General features: G+C 46.6%; 1 protein-coding gene across 10 annotated transcripts in view; it reads left to right on the forward strand.

The window, feature by feature from the left end:
- The window catches only part of wdfy3 (WD repeat and FYVE domain containing 3), a 103,813-nt gene that overhangs the window by 77,261 nt on the left and 13,011 nt on the right, over window positions 1-13,541 (forward strand). For 9 of the 10 annotated variants that reach the window (XM_042099944.1, XM_042099940.1, XM_042099945.1 and 6 more), the window contains 19 exons: window positions 975-1,205; window positions 2,105-2,155; window positions 3,898-4,066; window positions 4,448-4,608; window positions 5,847-5,995; window positions 6,554-6,674; window positions 6,818-6,903; window positions 7,006-7,086; window positions 7,198-7,252; window positions 7,449-7,568; window positions 7,729-7,846; window positions 8,013-8,119; window positions 9,248-9,401; window positions 9,565-9,656; window positions 9,907-10,119; window positions 10,589-10,736; window positions 11,299-11,453; window positions 12,156-12,314; window positions 12,776-12,955. In XM_042099944.1, the coding sequence (XP_041955878.1) occupies window positions 975-1,205; window positions 2,105-2,155; window positions 3,898-4,066; window positions 4,448-4,608; window positions 5,847-5,995; window positions 6,554-6,674; window positions 6,818-6,903; window positions 7,006-7,086; window positions 7,198-7,252; window positions 7,449-7,568; window positions 7,729-7,846; window positions 8,013-8,119; window positions 9,248-9,401; window positions 9,565-9,656; window positions 9,907-10,119; window positions 10,589-10,736; window positions 11,299-11,453; window positions 12,156-12,314; window positions 12,776-12,955 (2,550 nt within the window). The remainder of the gene's footprint in view (window positions 1-974; window positions 1,206-2,104; window positions 2,156-3,897; window positions 4,067-4,447; window positions 4,609-5,846; window positions 5,996-6,553; window positions 6,675-6,817; window positions 6,904-7,005; window positions 7,087-7,197; window positions 7,253-7,448; window positions 7,569-7,728; window positions 7,847-8,012; window positions 8,120-9,247; window positions 9,402-9,564; window positions 9,657-9,906; window positions 10,120-10,588; window positions 10,737-11,298; window positions 11,454-12,155; window positions 12,315-12,775; window positions 12,956-13,541) is intronic. The other variant, XM_042099939.1, reaches the window with a different exon arrangement.

A 13,541-nucleotide genomic window follows, 5' to 3' on the forward strand; every position in this document is an offset into this window, starting at 1 on the left:
GTGCTTTGGTCACTTGGTGTATCTGCATTGAGTTCAGGCCTCTCAGTTTGCGACCATCAGATTGTCTAACCCAGACCCATATACACACACACACACTTACACACACACACACACACATACAGTACACACATACACATCTGCAAGGCTTAAAGTTCTCAGGGCCGTAATTCACTGTGCCGGAATTCAGGCAACGTCTGGGCCATTTAGGATTGAAATATAGATAATTATACAAAATGGTGTAGAAAATCCCTGATAGCTAGCAGAAAGAGAAATGTCCCTTGCTCTAAGCCCTGTATCTGTTTCCGCTCATTTCCTCACCACGAGACTCAGCTTTTTCGCCAGATAGGGGGCAGAGAAACGAAATCACTAATATATCAAGCCTGACAGTGCACGAGACCTGACAGACAGGAGAGATGTCTGAGCTCATAAACTCCATTTGTTGGAGAGCTAATCGGATTTCCTCAGGGATGAGCACTTTCATGTGTGAGTGATTGAGGGAGAAATTTATACAGTAGGAATTTACATGAATGCTGTGTAAAGCAAGACAGTTTTGTATTGGCAGTAATAGACTTTCACTAGTCAGCTATAAGGCTAATTTATAGTCACAAAAAACAATGTTGTTGACAGATATCGCGGCACTGTAGGCCTTTATAGTTCTGCGCCAGGGACAAAACATCTTGTTTCTATTTTCTAACTTGTACATTTTTTAACATTATTTCTCATCATGAAACAAAAGTAAACAGTCAGAATATGTGACAATGCCTCTACTGGTTCAAATATTTTGCATACACAATAGTTTCTGCGTCACCCCAACAGAGACACATTTTGTCCCATTTTATATATGTGCATATAAATTGTTATCAATTGGGAGCAAATTTCTTCCTGGATATTGATATTCACTGTTGGACGTTTCACTGTTCACAGACCAAAACATCCTGCTCATTGTCTCTTTCTACCGTTCTCTCTCTCCACAGAGGCAACAGAACGCTCTGAAGTACGTGACTGACGAGTGGGCCGGCATTGAGTACGAGTTGTTACGGGAACGTGGCCTTTGGGGGCCCCCCATTGGCTCGATCCTGGACAAGTTCCAGCTGGACATGACGGAGGGCCCGTGCCGCATGAGGAAGAAGATGGTGCGCAACGACCTCTTCTACATCCATTACCCCTACGTACCCGAACAGGAGCCCACGTCCAGCAACCACCAGGTGAGCCACCCTCGCCACGTGTCCGCCAGTGCCACACGTTTCGTCCAGCTTTGGATATGTTTTATTTTTTTGTCAAATACAAACACACCATTTAGTGGCGGTCAACAATACATTACGACATCCTGCAACCAGAACTATGACAAGTTGGCCTTTTTCATTTGCTGGTTACTTTAAAAGGAGTTTGTTATGTCTCATTTGTTATGTCTCTGATATTTCCATATTTCACAGGTTTATAGAGTTCGTCATCTAAGATAGTAATCTGCAGTATTCACTGACCTGAAACAAAACTTTTGGCCTTTATGTACCAAGTAGTGGTTTTAAAATTAACGTAGCTTTGTGGAAGGTGAGTGCAGTGAAGAAGACAATTAAAAATCCACTGGCCACCAGAACCGTCTAGATAAACTTAACCCAAAGGTTCAGCCTCATGATGTTTGGGAAGGTCAGACTGTATAATTTCATTAGTGTCGTTGTGCTATCTAATTGCACTGAAGGAGGGTTGTGTTCATGTATTCAGTTAGCTGTTAGCATAGAATCTCGATTCATTGTCCCTTCAGTTAAATGTCAAGGCGGGCGCTAGGCTGAAATAGGCCACCAATCTGCACCTGAATGGCCCCCTTTGTCCGAAATGTTAAGGTACAGTACATGACGCAAGTGCATTTTATGCAAGTCAAACCTGGGTCGAATAATTCGTTTAAATGTTGTTGCAACAGTGAACTTGAGCAAATCCTGAACACCCATTTTTTGTTCAAGTCATTCTTGGACTGTTTAATTTTATTTATTCTGTCTGTGTAATTGATTTGATTTGCTTTGTTATCTGTCATGCCAATCACTCAAGTATTTGAAAGTGTAAAGCAATCAGTGATCACACAGCCCACAGTTTTCACTCCCTTCCAACTCAGGCCCTGTGTCCCGTGCCCTTAATGGGAGCTGGCTTCTCCGCCCCTCTCCAGGTATCCGTGGAAACTTGAAAACATTCCGCAAGTCAGCTTTGCATTACGGAGTGATCCGTGCTCTGGTTGTGTGGCAGCATGTTGCTGAAGAATGGCCTGCACAGCTGGCTCCATTTCCCTCACACTCTCTCTCTCTCTCTCTCTCTCTCTCTCTCTCTCTCTCTCTCTCTCTCTCTCTCTCTCTCTCTCTCTCTCTCTCTCTCTCTCTCTCTCTCTCTCTATTTCTCCATCTCTCCATCTCTCTTTCTCTCTCCATCTCAGTCTTTCCATCCCTCTATCTCTGATATGGGACTCAGATCTCTGACCCTTGCCTCATAAGGCTTAACAGGATTAGTGTGTTCCCTGTACTTTGATGAAGTATTATCGGTACTGTTCGTCACCTTAAGCCTGAAGCTTGCATTATATAACGGCTGAGGAGAGCAGGTCCTGCCGTGACACTAACCACAGGCCTCTGTTCTTATTGTTTGTTGTGCACACCTGTCTTGTCTGACTGTAGCGAATGGTTTGGATGCAATCAAACGGAAAACAAGGAAGTTTTAGCATAAATCAGTGGTGTGTTCAAATTCGACAAACACTCCCTTTCCAACGTTTGTGGCAGATTTGAATTTGAAGGATTTGGTGTAAACATTCCATTGTGACGGTAACACTTTGGCCAGCTCACGCCCAGCTCCGCTGTATGTTCGCCGAGAACTCAAGGCAAACGCTGGCCCGTGTTTGCGAATTTGAACCTCAGGTGTAGAAAAAAACACTAATATGCTGTGTTACTCTTTGGTGCACTTTACAGTAGAGTTGGAGCAGTTTACAGTACAGACTGATCAGAAGTCTTAAGACCATACTGAAAAATGTTCTAGCAAAAGTTCTATCAAACCACAGAGTAGATTAAAAGTTAATTATATTGGGTGGTGCGTAAACAATGAGAATTAATTTGCCAGTCAGGTCTTCATGGCGCCCAGGATTGTAAATCAGATGTCTGACATGTTTGTGCTTGTCTGTAGCCGTGAATGAAGAAACACTCCATTGATGTGAGTAGCTGGTCCCAAGTGGGACCCAGATAGCCCAGCCCTTAAGCCTCTTATGCAGAAATCCACACAGTCTCTTACTGCTGCATGTTTACTGATTAAACACGCGCACACACAAACCCATGTACACACACGAACACAGCAACATATGCAGACACAAACACTCCCTTTCAACATTAGTAGTTCAGTCTATGTAAAGCTCCTGCTAAAGGTTTTCTTTTTCAGTCACAGCATGCTGCAGACTCTCCTTCACTGGCTTTGTCTTTGTGTGTGTGTGTGTGTGTGTGTGTGTGTGTGTGTGAGAGAGACAGTGAGAGTGAGTGAGAGAGAGCGAGTGTCTCTCTAGTTTACATGTTTGTTCAAGGCATTAAGAATGAACACTGTTTGAACTGTTAATGGATGTGATGACAGAGCAATGAGAGGATGTTTGTCCACTCTCAACCATGCCCTAGCTACCTAGATGATGGAAGAAATTCCTTTAAATGTTAATAGCCGTAGTGAAACGCCTGTCCTGTCGCACCCCCTATTCCACTTCCATCAAGTTATCCCTACTGAACTATTTAGCCTTCACATAGAGAAACAAACAGGCAAAATAAAGCCAACAAAAAGAAAAAAAACTCCATCGTCCATTTCCTGAGGTTGTGAGTGACCTATACCAGTGTCTCTCCCTGACCTCTCCATGTCTCTCTCTGTCTGTCTCTCTGGGCCCTGCGGCTGGAGCAGAAGCCGGTGCGGTACCGACGGGCCATCAGCTACGACAGCAAGGAGTACTACATGCGCCTGCTGTCGGGCAACCCGGGCATGTACCAGCACTCTGTGGAGCACAGCACCGAGGGAGAGACCACACTGCACGAGCCCGAGCACGGAGAGGACACCATCGCCAGGGTCAAAGGTACAGAAGCGGGATGGGCTCTCTCTCTGTGTGTGTGTGTGTGTGTGTGTGTGTGTGTGTGTGTGTGTGTGTGTGTGTGTGTGTGTGTGTGTGTGTGTGTGTGTGTGTGTGTGTGTGTGTGTGTGTGTGTGTGTGTGTGTGTGTGTGTGTGTGTGTGTGTGTGCGTGTGTGTGTTCATTGCAAGTATTAGTATTCCAATTGAGTGTGCTTTATTGATTGTGTATTTGTTAAGTGTAAATGCTCCTGATATTGACCTGCCTTACTTTATATCATTGTGAGTTTTAACATATATACATATGTATGTGTGTGTATTTGTATATATCCATATGCATGTGTGTGTATCTGTATAATATATATGTGTGTGTGTGTGTGTGTGTGTAGGTCTGGTGAAGGCTCCACTGAAGCGCTCGCGCTCCACGGCGGACGGCCAGGACGAGGAGAGTCAGGAGGGCCTGCAGGAGCAGCTGCTGGAGTCAGGAGCAGAGGAGGAGCAGAAGACCGACAACACCACACTACTGCGCCTCCTGGAGGAGGGAGAGAAGGTGCGTGTGTCTGTGTCTGTGTCTGTGTCTGTCTGTTGATCCATGTGTATGAGTGGGCCTCTGTGAATGTGTGTGTCCCACACATGAAATCTGCAACAATGTCAGATAAAACAATCTGAAGAAGACGCTGTCTATGAAATTGACTTTGTGTATGTGTTCGAAAGAGACACCATCCTCCTTTGAGAGATGGAGGTCTGTCTGTATGTGTGTGTGTCTCTACAACTTTCTCCATTTATCTTTCTTTGTGTGTGTGTGCGTGTGTGTGTGTGTCTGAGACAAAGATTCATCAGGACTCACACTCCTCCCATCCGTCTTCCCATCAGAGACCGTGTGTCTGTCTGTATCTGTCTCATCTGTATGAGTGTGCGTCACAGGGACTGTGCCTGTTCCCAGAGTTGCCCCTCACACAGCGTGCTGGGGCAGTACTGGCTGGTGCTGTGCCCGTGCTCTACCCTCTCATCTTCACACTGATGCAGCACACTCAGAGAGACTCCAAACAGTCACACACAGACACACTCACAGCAGAGCTCCACGATCCACGATACAAACCCCCCCCCCCCCCCCCCCCCAACCAACACCACACACATACACCCCCCCCCCCCAACACACACACACACACACACACACAGTTACTCACACACAAACACATATACACACACACAGTTCTCTTTAACAAGCAGCACAAATAGGTCGGCCTGGTTCAAAAACACCCACTGTTCTTTTTCAAGAGAGGCCAAACTCACAGCACAGCTACAGTAAATGCACAGGAGGAATGTGTGTCTGCGTCTGATTCTTCTTGAGAAATAGTGGAGCAACCATCAGAAACCCATGTGGGAACGGACCAGACTGTCTCTCTCTGGGAGAGCCATATGAGTGAGATCAAAGGCACCCATGTGAGGAGAGGCAGTGGCCCAGTCCAGTGCACTGATGGGAGGCCCGGCGCAGGCTTAAGACCCTCATATGACTCACACACTGGAGTGGTTCTCAGTCATTTAACCCCATGATGCACCACGCAGCCGTAAAGACAGAGAAAACTAACCTAGTGTTAATATCTAAATCAAATAAGTGTTAATAATATCACTATGCTGCTTAGAGATGTGAGCAATTACTGTCTAGGCTTTTTTTCCATCTCCAGCTGTGAGGTAATGTCGATGGAAGACGTGCACTGTGGGCTTTGAATTGATGGTTGTGTGTGTGTCTGTGTGTGTGTGTGTGTGTGTGTGTGTGTGTGTCCTCAGATCCAGCACATGTACCGATGTGCGCGCGTCCAAGGCCTGGACACCAGCGAAGGCCTGCTGCTCTTTGGCAAGGAGCACTTCTACGTCATCGACGGCTTCACAATGACCGTCACCCGCGAGATCCGCGACATTGAGACGCTCCCGCCCAAGTAAGACACACCTGTGCTTACTGCTGTGTTGTCATTGTGCACTCGAACACACACACACACACACACACACACACACACACACACACACACACACACACATTGCCATTGGTAGTTGTAGGTATAGAGTGCACAGAGTTAAATATATTGGATGATCACACAGAATTGACACACACAGCAGAGTCTGTGTCTTCCATAAGGCTATGCCTCCTATAACTGTCTGAAGGTCAGACACTATTGATTTGGTCCCTGATGCATTAGCCTAGTCCAGTGGATCTATTTATACACAAGACCTTTCCTGAAGCCCTCAGATGTCTCACAACAGGGTTCATTGAATAGAGTAGTGTGAGTTTGTTAATCTCTGTGTGTGTTTTTGCATATTTGAATGTGTATGTTTGTGTGTGTGTTCCTGTGTGTATTTTCCATGCTTTGTGTGTTTGCATCCAAATATTTCTTGTGCGATAACATTGCATTAATTTTTTTTCCTGTCTCTGTACGTGTGTGTGTGTGTGTGTGTGTGTGTGTGTGTGTGTGTGTGTGTGTGTGTGTGTGTGTGTGTAGCTTGCATGAGCCAATCATTCCCAGAGGAGCACGTCAGAGCCAAAGTATGCTAAAGAGGACCTGCAGCATTTTCGCCTACGAGGACATCAAGGAGGTGCACAAGCGCCGCTACCTGCTGCAGGTGAGAGAGGAACACACACATACACACACACACACACACACACACACACACACATATATAAACACACACTTACACAAGCCAGACCACCTCAGTGCCCATCTGTTTCAGTCCCAGTAACATTCCCTCTTGTGTTGTTTTTCTAGCCAATGGCAGTCGAGGTGTTCTCCGGTGACGGACGAAATTACCTGCTGGCGTTCCAGAAAGGAGTACGCAATAAAGTCTACCAGAGGTACTGTATGCTGTTTGGATGCGCACGTCTACCGTACTGTACATGAACAAGCATGAAGAGTTAAAGAGCCGTAAGAGCTTAATTGTGCCCGTTCTCTGGCAGGTTCTTGGCAGTCGTGCCCTCCCTCGCTGACAGCTCTGAATCTGTGTCCGGTCAGAGGCCCAACACCAGCGTGGAGCAGGGGTGAGCATCGTCCTGCCAAATAACAAACATGTCTCACGTATTACACGGCAAAGTGTGTTGTGTTCGGCCCTCAGTGCTGCCCTCTAAGGTCTCATTGTGTCCTCTCTCCAGCTCGGGACTCCTCAGTACCCTGGTGGGAGAGAGATCCGTCACCCAGAGATGGGAGGTGAGTTCAGGAACCGGCAATGCGGTTAATCCAGCAAACGTGGTCATTTAATCCAGATTTGTGTATTAGAGTTTAAATTAGCATCAATGGATATGAATGACCTGTGCAGTTCTGCCCCGATTAAGGGGTCCTGCTACTGTGTTTCTCCTGAGTCTGTCATTTTTAAGTGTCATCCATTGTGGTTTCTCCCTATCAGCGAGGAGAGATCAGTAATTTCCAGTACCTGATGCATCTCAACACTCTGGCTGGACGCTCCTACAATGACCTGATGCAGTACCCAGTCTTCCCCTGGATCCTGGCTGAATATGATGCTGAGGTAACATCTGCAGTTAATACCTAGGATCTAGTTAACACCGTGGTTTATAACTACTCGATAGTTAATAACTCTTTGTAATCTACTGTAAGATGTGATCCATGTTAACTGTATTAGCCTTCATGAAGGCATCCTTATTGAATCACTCACGTAAATCCCACAGGAGCTGGACCTGACCAACCCAAAGACATTCCGCAATCTATCCAAGCCCATGGGCGCCCAGACAGACGACCGGCTCATCCAGTACAAGAAGAGGTTCAAGGACTGGGAAGATCCCAATGGTGCGCCAGCTTGTGTCTCTCTCTCTCTCACTCACTCACTCACTCACTCACACACACACACACACACGTAGCTACCATCTGCTGCCATTTCAAAATGTGTCTTATCACAATGTTAAAGTGGGTCTGATTGTTTGTTTGTTTGTGTGTGTATGTGTTTACCCCTCAGGTGAGACTCCTGCCTATCACTATGGCACTCACTATTCCTCAGCCATGATCGTGGCGTCCTACCTGGTGAGGATGGAACCCTTCACCCAGATCTTCCTGCGCTTACAGGTGAGACCACACCACTCCAGGGACCACCGACACTGGCTGAACACTGTTTAAACACCTACAATATAGTAGCTTTTGTTACTGTAACCACTTGTATGAGACTACAACAATGCCCAAAAATACTTCTGGTCTATCTATATGAAGTCAGGCGGTGGTAGCGTATTGACTAAGGAGCTGGGCTAGTATGCAGTAGCCTAAAAAAAGTTGGTGATTCAATAACCGGCTCCACTTAAGCAAAGAACTTAATGGCCCTTGTAATATAGTTGACATATGTAAGTCACTTTGGATAAAAGTGTCTGCTAAAAGAATCAACGCAAATGTAATGCCTGGGAGGCTGTTGTAGTGTTCAGCATCTCCTGAGTGTGTGTTGTGTTTTTAAGGCTGTTGTAGTAGGGTTCAGCATCTCCTGAGTGTGTGTTGTGTTTTTAAGGCTGTTGTAGTAGGGTTCAGCATCTCCTGAGTGTGTGTTGTGTTTTTAAGGCTGTTGTAGTAGGGTTCAGCGTCTCATGCGTGTGTGTGTTGTGTTTTTAAGGCTGTTGTAGTAGGGTTCAGCATCTCCTGAGTGTGTGTTGTGTTTTTAAGGCTGTTGTAGTAGGGTTCAGCATCTCCTGAGTGTGTGTTGTGTTTTTAAGGCTGTTGTAGTAGGGTTCAGCGTCTCATGCGTGTGTGTATTGTGTTTTGTTTGTGTTTATCTTTGTAGTTCAGGGCGACTAGCAAACAAGCACAGCTGGACTGTTTTTTATGAGCAGCTATAGTTTACGAGTTTAAAATACTTCTTGTATGTTTGTGTATTTTGGACCACATAATGCAGTTATTTATGTTTTTTGTGGGTATGAATATATTTCTAGTATGGTTGTCTGTTTTTTGTTTTGTTTTGAGTTATAAAATATTAAAACAGCGGTGCAGTAGACCACATAAACTATGGGAAAAATGGACTTCTACTATGCACTTTATTTCTGTCTGCTGATGTATAAACAGTTAGGCAATCCAATACACTGACACACACACGCTCACACACACACACACACACACACACACACACACACGCGCACACACACACACACACGTTGCAAAAACAGAAAGTTCCTCACCCGCTCTGATGCCTCTGTTTCTGTTTGGCCATGGTTGCAGGGAGGTCATTTTGATCTGGCTGACCGGATGTTCCACAGCGTGAGGGAAGCCTGGCTGTCTGCCTCCAAACACAACATGGCCGACGTCAAAGAGCTCATCCCTGAGTTCTTCTACCTCCCAGAGTTTATGCTCAACTCCAATAACTTTGACCTAGGTTAGATGCCTGTCCACACTCCTCTAGGACCACACACACACACACACACACACACACACACACACACACACACACACAAACAAACACACACTTTCTCTCTCTACTGAGTGTGTGTGAGGTCTCTTTGGTCTAAGTGTGTGTTGTATACTGGTAATCTCTGCAGGCAGCAAACAGAATGGCACTAGGCTGGGAGACGTGATTCTGCCTGCCTGGGCTAAAGGAGACCCGCGCGAGTTCATCCGCGTGCACAGACAGGTGGGCACCACCAGCCTCCTCTCATGCTCTCACACAGGCCTCTTGGGCTGCATGCATTCCATATATACGAGCTTTATTTACTATTATAAATGTATAATCTGATGGTATCATGAGTACACATTTGATAGTAAGTAATAAATATATTGCCGCCTTATAGCCTCACAGTTCTTTTAATTCAAATAACTGACCTTTTGTAATACATTGAACCTACAGTATTAAAGACAATACCTCTCTCCCTCTCTCTGTCCAGGCCCTGGAGTGTGACTATGTGAGTGCCCACCTGCATGAGTGGATTGACCTGATCTTCGGCTACAAGCAGCAGGGGCCTCCGGCCGTGGAGGCGGTGAACGTGTTCCACCACCTCTTCTACGAGGGCCAGGTGGACATCTACAACATCAACGACCCGCTTAAGGAGACCGCCACCATCGGCTTCATCAACAACTTTGGTCAGATCCCCAAACAGGTACGTTTTGGAACGGAGCGAAGCTAAAGTAGGGAGAAGCTGATGTCATCTCTAGTGTCTTTCTGCAAGAACAGCCTCAGGAAAAGGAAGGGACTTCAGGCTTGTCTGATCACCACGCCAGAGAGTGTTAACTTGTAGTAGCCTGCTCACTGTCATAACTGTCTTGTTTCTGGACAGTTAGGACACCGCAATATCCACGGTGATGCTATGCCTCATCAAACCTGTCTGAAGTCTGTTAGGAAGATTGGGGCAAAACAGGAGTCAAGCCAGAAAGGCTTTTTCTAGATTTAGATTTCTTTTCTAGACCTGTCTGTTCTGTACAACATTATCTGTTTTAGACTTAAGCAAAGAGACACGTCTGGTGTCTTGCGTCTGGCGTCTTTCGATACCATTGTTTGTTTACGTGTGTGTGTGTGTGTGTGTGTGTGTGTGTGTGTGTGTGTGTGTGTGTGTGTGTGTGTGTTCTCAGCTTTTTAAGAAGCCCCACCCTCCCAAGCGAGTGCGTGGCCGTGCCAATGGTGAACCAGCAAGTGTGCCAGCTTCTCTCAGTGCCAACACTGACAAGATCTTCTTCCATCACCTAGACAACCTGCGGCCCTCCCTGGCCCCAGTCAAAGGTAACTACCCCCCCCCCCCCAGCTCTGGTTTACTCATCTCTCTACTGATGCCATGCTAGTGTGCTCCAGAGAGAGAGAGTTGCATGTCTTGTTCCCCTTGCATTCTCTTGTGTTGTTTAGTTGTGTTTTATTATCAATATATAAACTGTTACAATGCCATTTTAAGCCACTTCTGATGGGGTTACTTCTGTTAAGGTGCAATTTGATTCATTTTTTTTTGTTGATGCATGACTACAAGCTTCTCCTGAGGTCAGTACCAAGAGAAACACTGCCCAGCCCGAGTTGTTTTTTAAACGGGTATTTAATAAAGCTGAAGGCCGGCCCTGTTGGGCACAATTAGAGCGTGGCTGTCTGTGAGGGTGACACTGGAGGCAGAGGCAGGAGCTGTGTGTGTGTGTGTGTGTGTGTGTGGGCGGGCTCTGCTCTGCGGTTGTTCTGTGGAGCTGTCTGCTCTCTCTGAACTTTGATCTCTATGTTGTTGTTTTGTTAACCAGGACACTGCAGCATCACTGAAATGAACTCATTCTCTCTCTATGTGTGTGTGTGTGTGTGTGTGTCCCAGAGCTGAAGGACCCTGTGGGGCAAATTGTGTGCACTGATAAGGGCATCCTGGCGGTGGAGCAGAATAAGGTCCTGGCCCCGCCCGTCTGGAACAAGACGTTCGCCTGGGGCTACGCAGACCTCAGCTGTCGCCTGGCCAACTACGAGTCCGACAAGGTCAGAGACCCTGTGTGTGTGTGTGTGTGTGTGTGTGTGTGTGAAAAAGACTGCCAGCATGCACAGATTGCACACACACACATACTGTACACACACACATCCACACTGCTTTAGTACACACACACAAACACATTGTGACTTAACATCCTAACTTTGCTTCACTTCAGCAGTTAGCTAAAGGAATGCTGCTGTCAGATCAGCCGTAAACACCTGCATCACGCGTTGCCTGGGCCCCATTCTGATCCTAGAACTGCTCTCACCCAGAGGACGAGCAGAGAGGGGGGGGGGGGGGGGGTCGGGTGTGGTGGGAGGCAGAGATGTCGCAGTGGTAGTGGTGTTTATGAGATTTGCTGTGAATACCAGAGCTGTTTGAGTGGTTTATTTGCTGTTGCAGTGCAACAGTGCCATCTAGTGGTGATATGGCATATTGGAAAAGGTAAATAACTTGGACCCAAAATTTGCTCTGCATCTAATGGAATATTTTAAATAGATAGAGGGAACTGATGAGAATACTATCACAATTAACACACCATTTACACCAAATATGCCGCAGTTCTTGCACACACAGTGTATCAGTTAGCTGGTAGAGAGCAGTAGAGGAATCTACTGTCACTTAGTGTGTCTACTGAAACAATAGAAGGTAAGAGGAAAGGCTTGTTTGTTCAGAGTGGTTGACTGTGAGTTCTGTGTCGCCCCCTATAGGCGGTGATTGTGTATGAGTGTTTGTCGGAGTGGGGCAAGATCCTGTGTGCCATCTGCCCCGACCCCAAGCTGGTCATCACCGGAGGGACCAGCACGGCCATCTGTGTGTGGGAGACCGGCACATCCAAAGAGAGAGCCAAGACCCTGGCCCTCAAACAGGTGAACGTCGGCCAAGAATACACACACACACACACACACACACAGATACTCACACACACACAGATACTCACAGATGAGAAAGCCTCCAATACCCCCACATACATAGGGTCAAATACCTTCAAATGCAAATACACACATTCACACACACGTACAGTCACAGATTTGAAATGCATTGATCAGATAATATAGGACATACTGTATATGGATGTTAGCACATGCTAATTAAGATTGCAATCAGAGAGTTATTCGAAGCTCTTGACTGAATCATATACAGATTCTACACATTGAAAATATTGGTTAACACATATTATGGGGTTCTGTTGTGAGCATATATATTTCATGCTGTTCCATACTGTAAATATTCTGCTTCTCAAGTCATCACTCTTTTAACTGGCCTGTGTGTGTGCGTGTGTGTGCGTGTGTGCGCGTGTGTGCGTGTGTGTGTCTGCGTGCGCGTTCAGGCTCTGTTGGGCCACACCGACGCGGTGACCTGCCTGACGGCGTCCTCGGCGTACCACATTGTGGTCAGCGGCTCTCGGGATCGCACCTGCATCATCTGGGACCTCAACAAGCTGGCCTTCATCACCCAACTCAGAGGCCACCGCGCGCCCGTGTCTGCCCTCTGCATCAACGAGCTCACTGTGAGTGTAGTCACACACACACACACACACACACACACACACACACACACACACACACCGCACATACACACTTACCCATTATTGTCTAGCTCAGAGGCCACTGTGTTCCAGTGTGGCAGTCCTGCATATGTATGTACATATTTATGTACATACACACATATCCACTTGTGTACACACACACACACAGACACACACACACACACACACATGATCAGAGTCATATGCAGACATATGCATATGTCTTTTCATCATGCACACGTTCTTGTGCAAAGCTGCAGATGTACAAATCCTAACAGCTTGTATTTGTGACACACATACCCACACGTATGCACCCGCCGGAACAGATTCACACACGGCAGTCTGCAGCCACAAAGGGGAAGCCCAGCGCTTCAGTGCAGTTCTAGAACAACCAGCGGCCAACTGCTAGTGGTTCAACAATACCTCAGTAGTTGACTCATAAACAGTAGTACCATGTACCATGTAGTGACCTGTTACTGTTGGTTTGGCAATACCACAGCAACAGAGATATTACAGCCACCTCAGTGCAGTTCCCCTCTGGAGTTTGCACCATCTCAACACTACTGCT

Source organism: Alosa sapidissima, chromosome 8 (genome assembly GCF_018492685.1).
Source record: "Alosa sapidissima isolate fAloSap1 chromosome 8, fAloSap1.pri, whole genome shotgun sequence".
Classification (NCBI taxonomy): Eukaryota; Metazoa; Chordata; class Actinopteri; order Clupeiformes; family Clupeidae; genus Alosa; species Alosa sapidissima.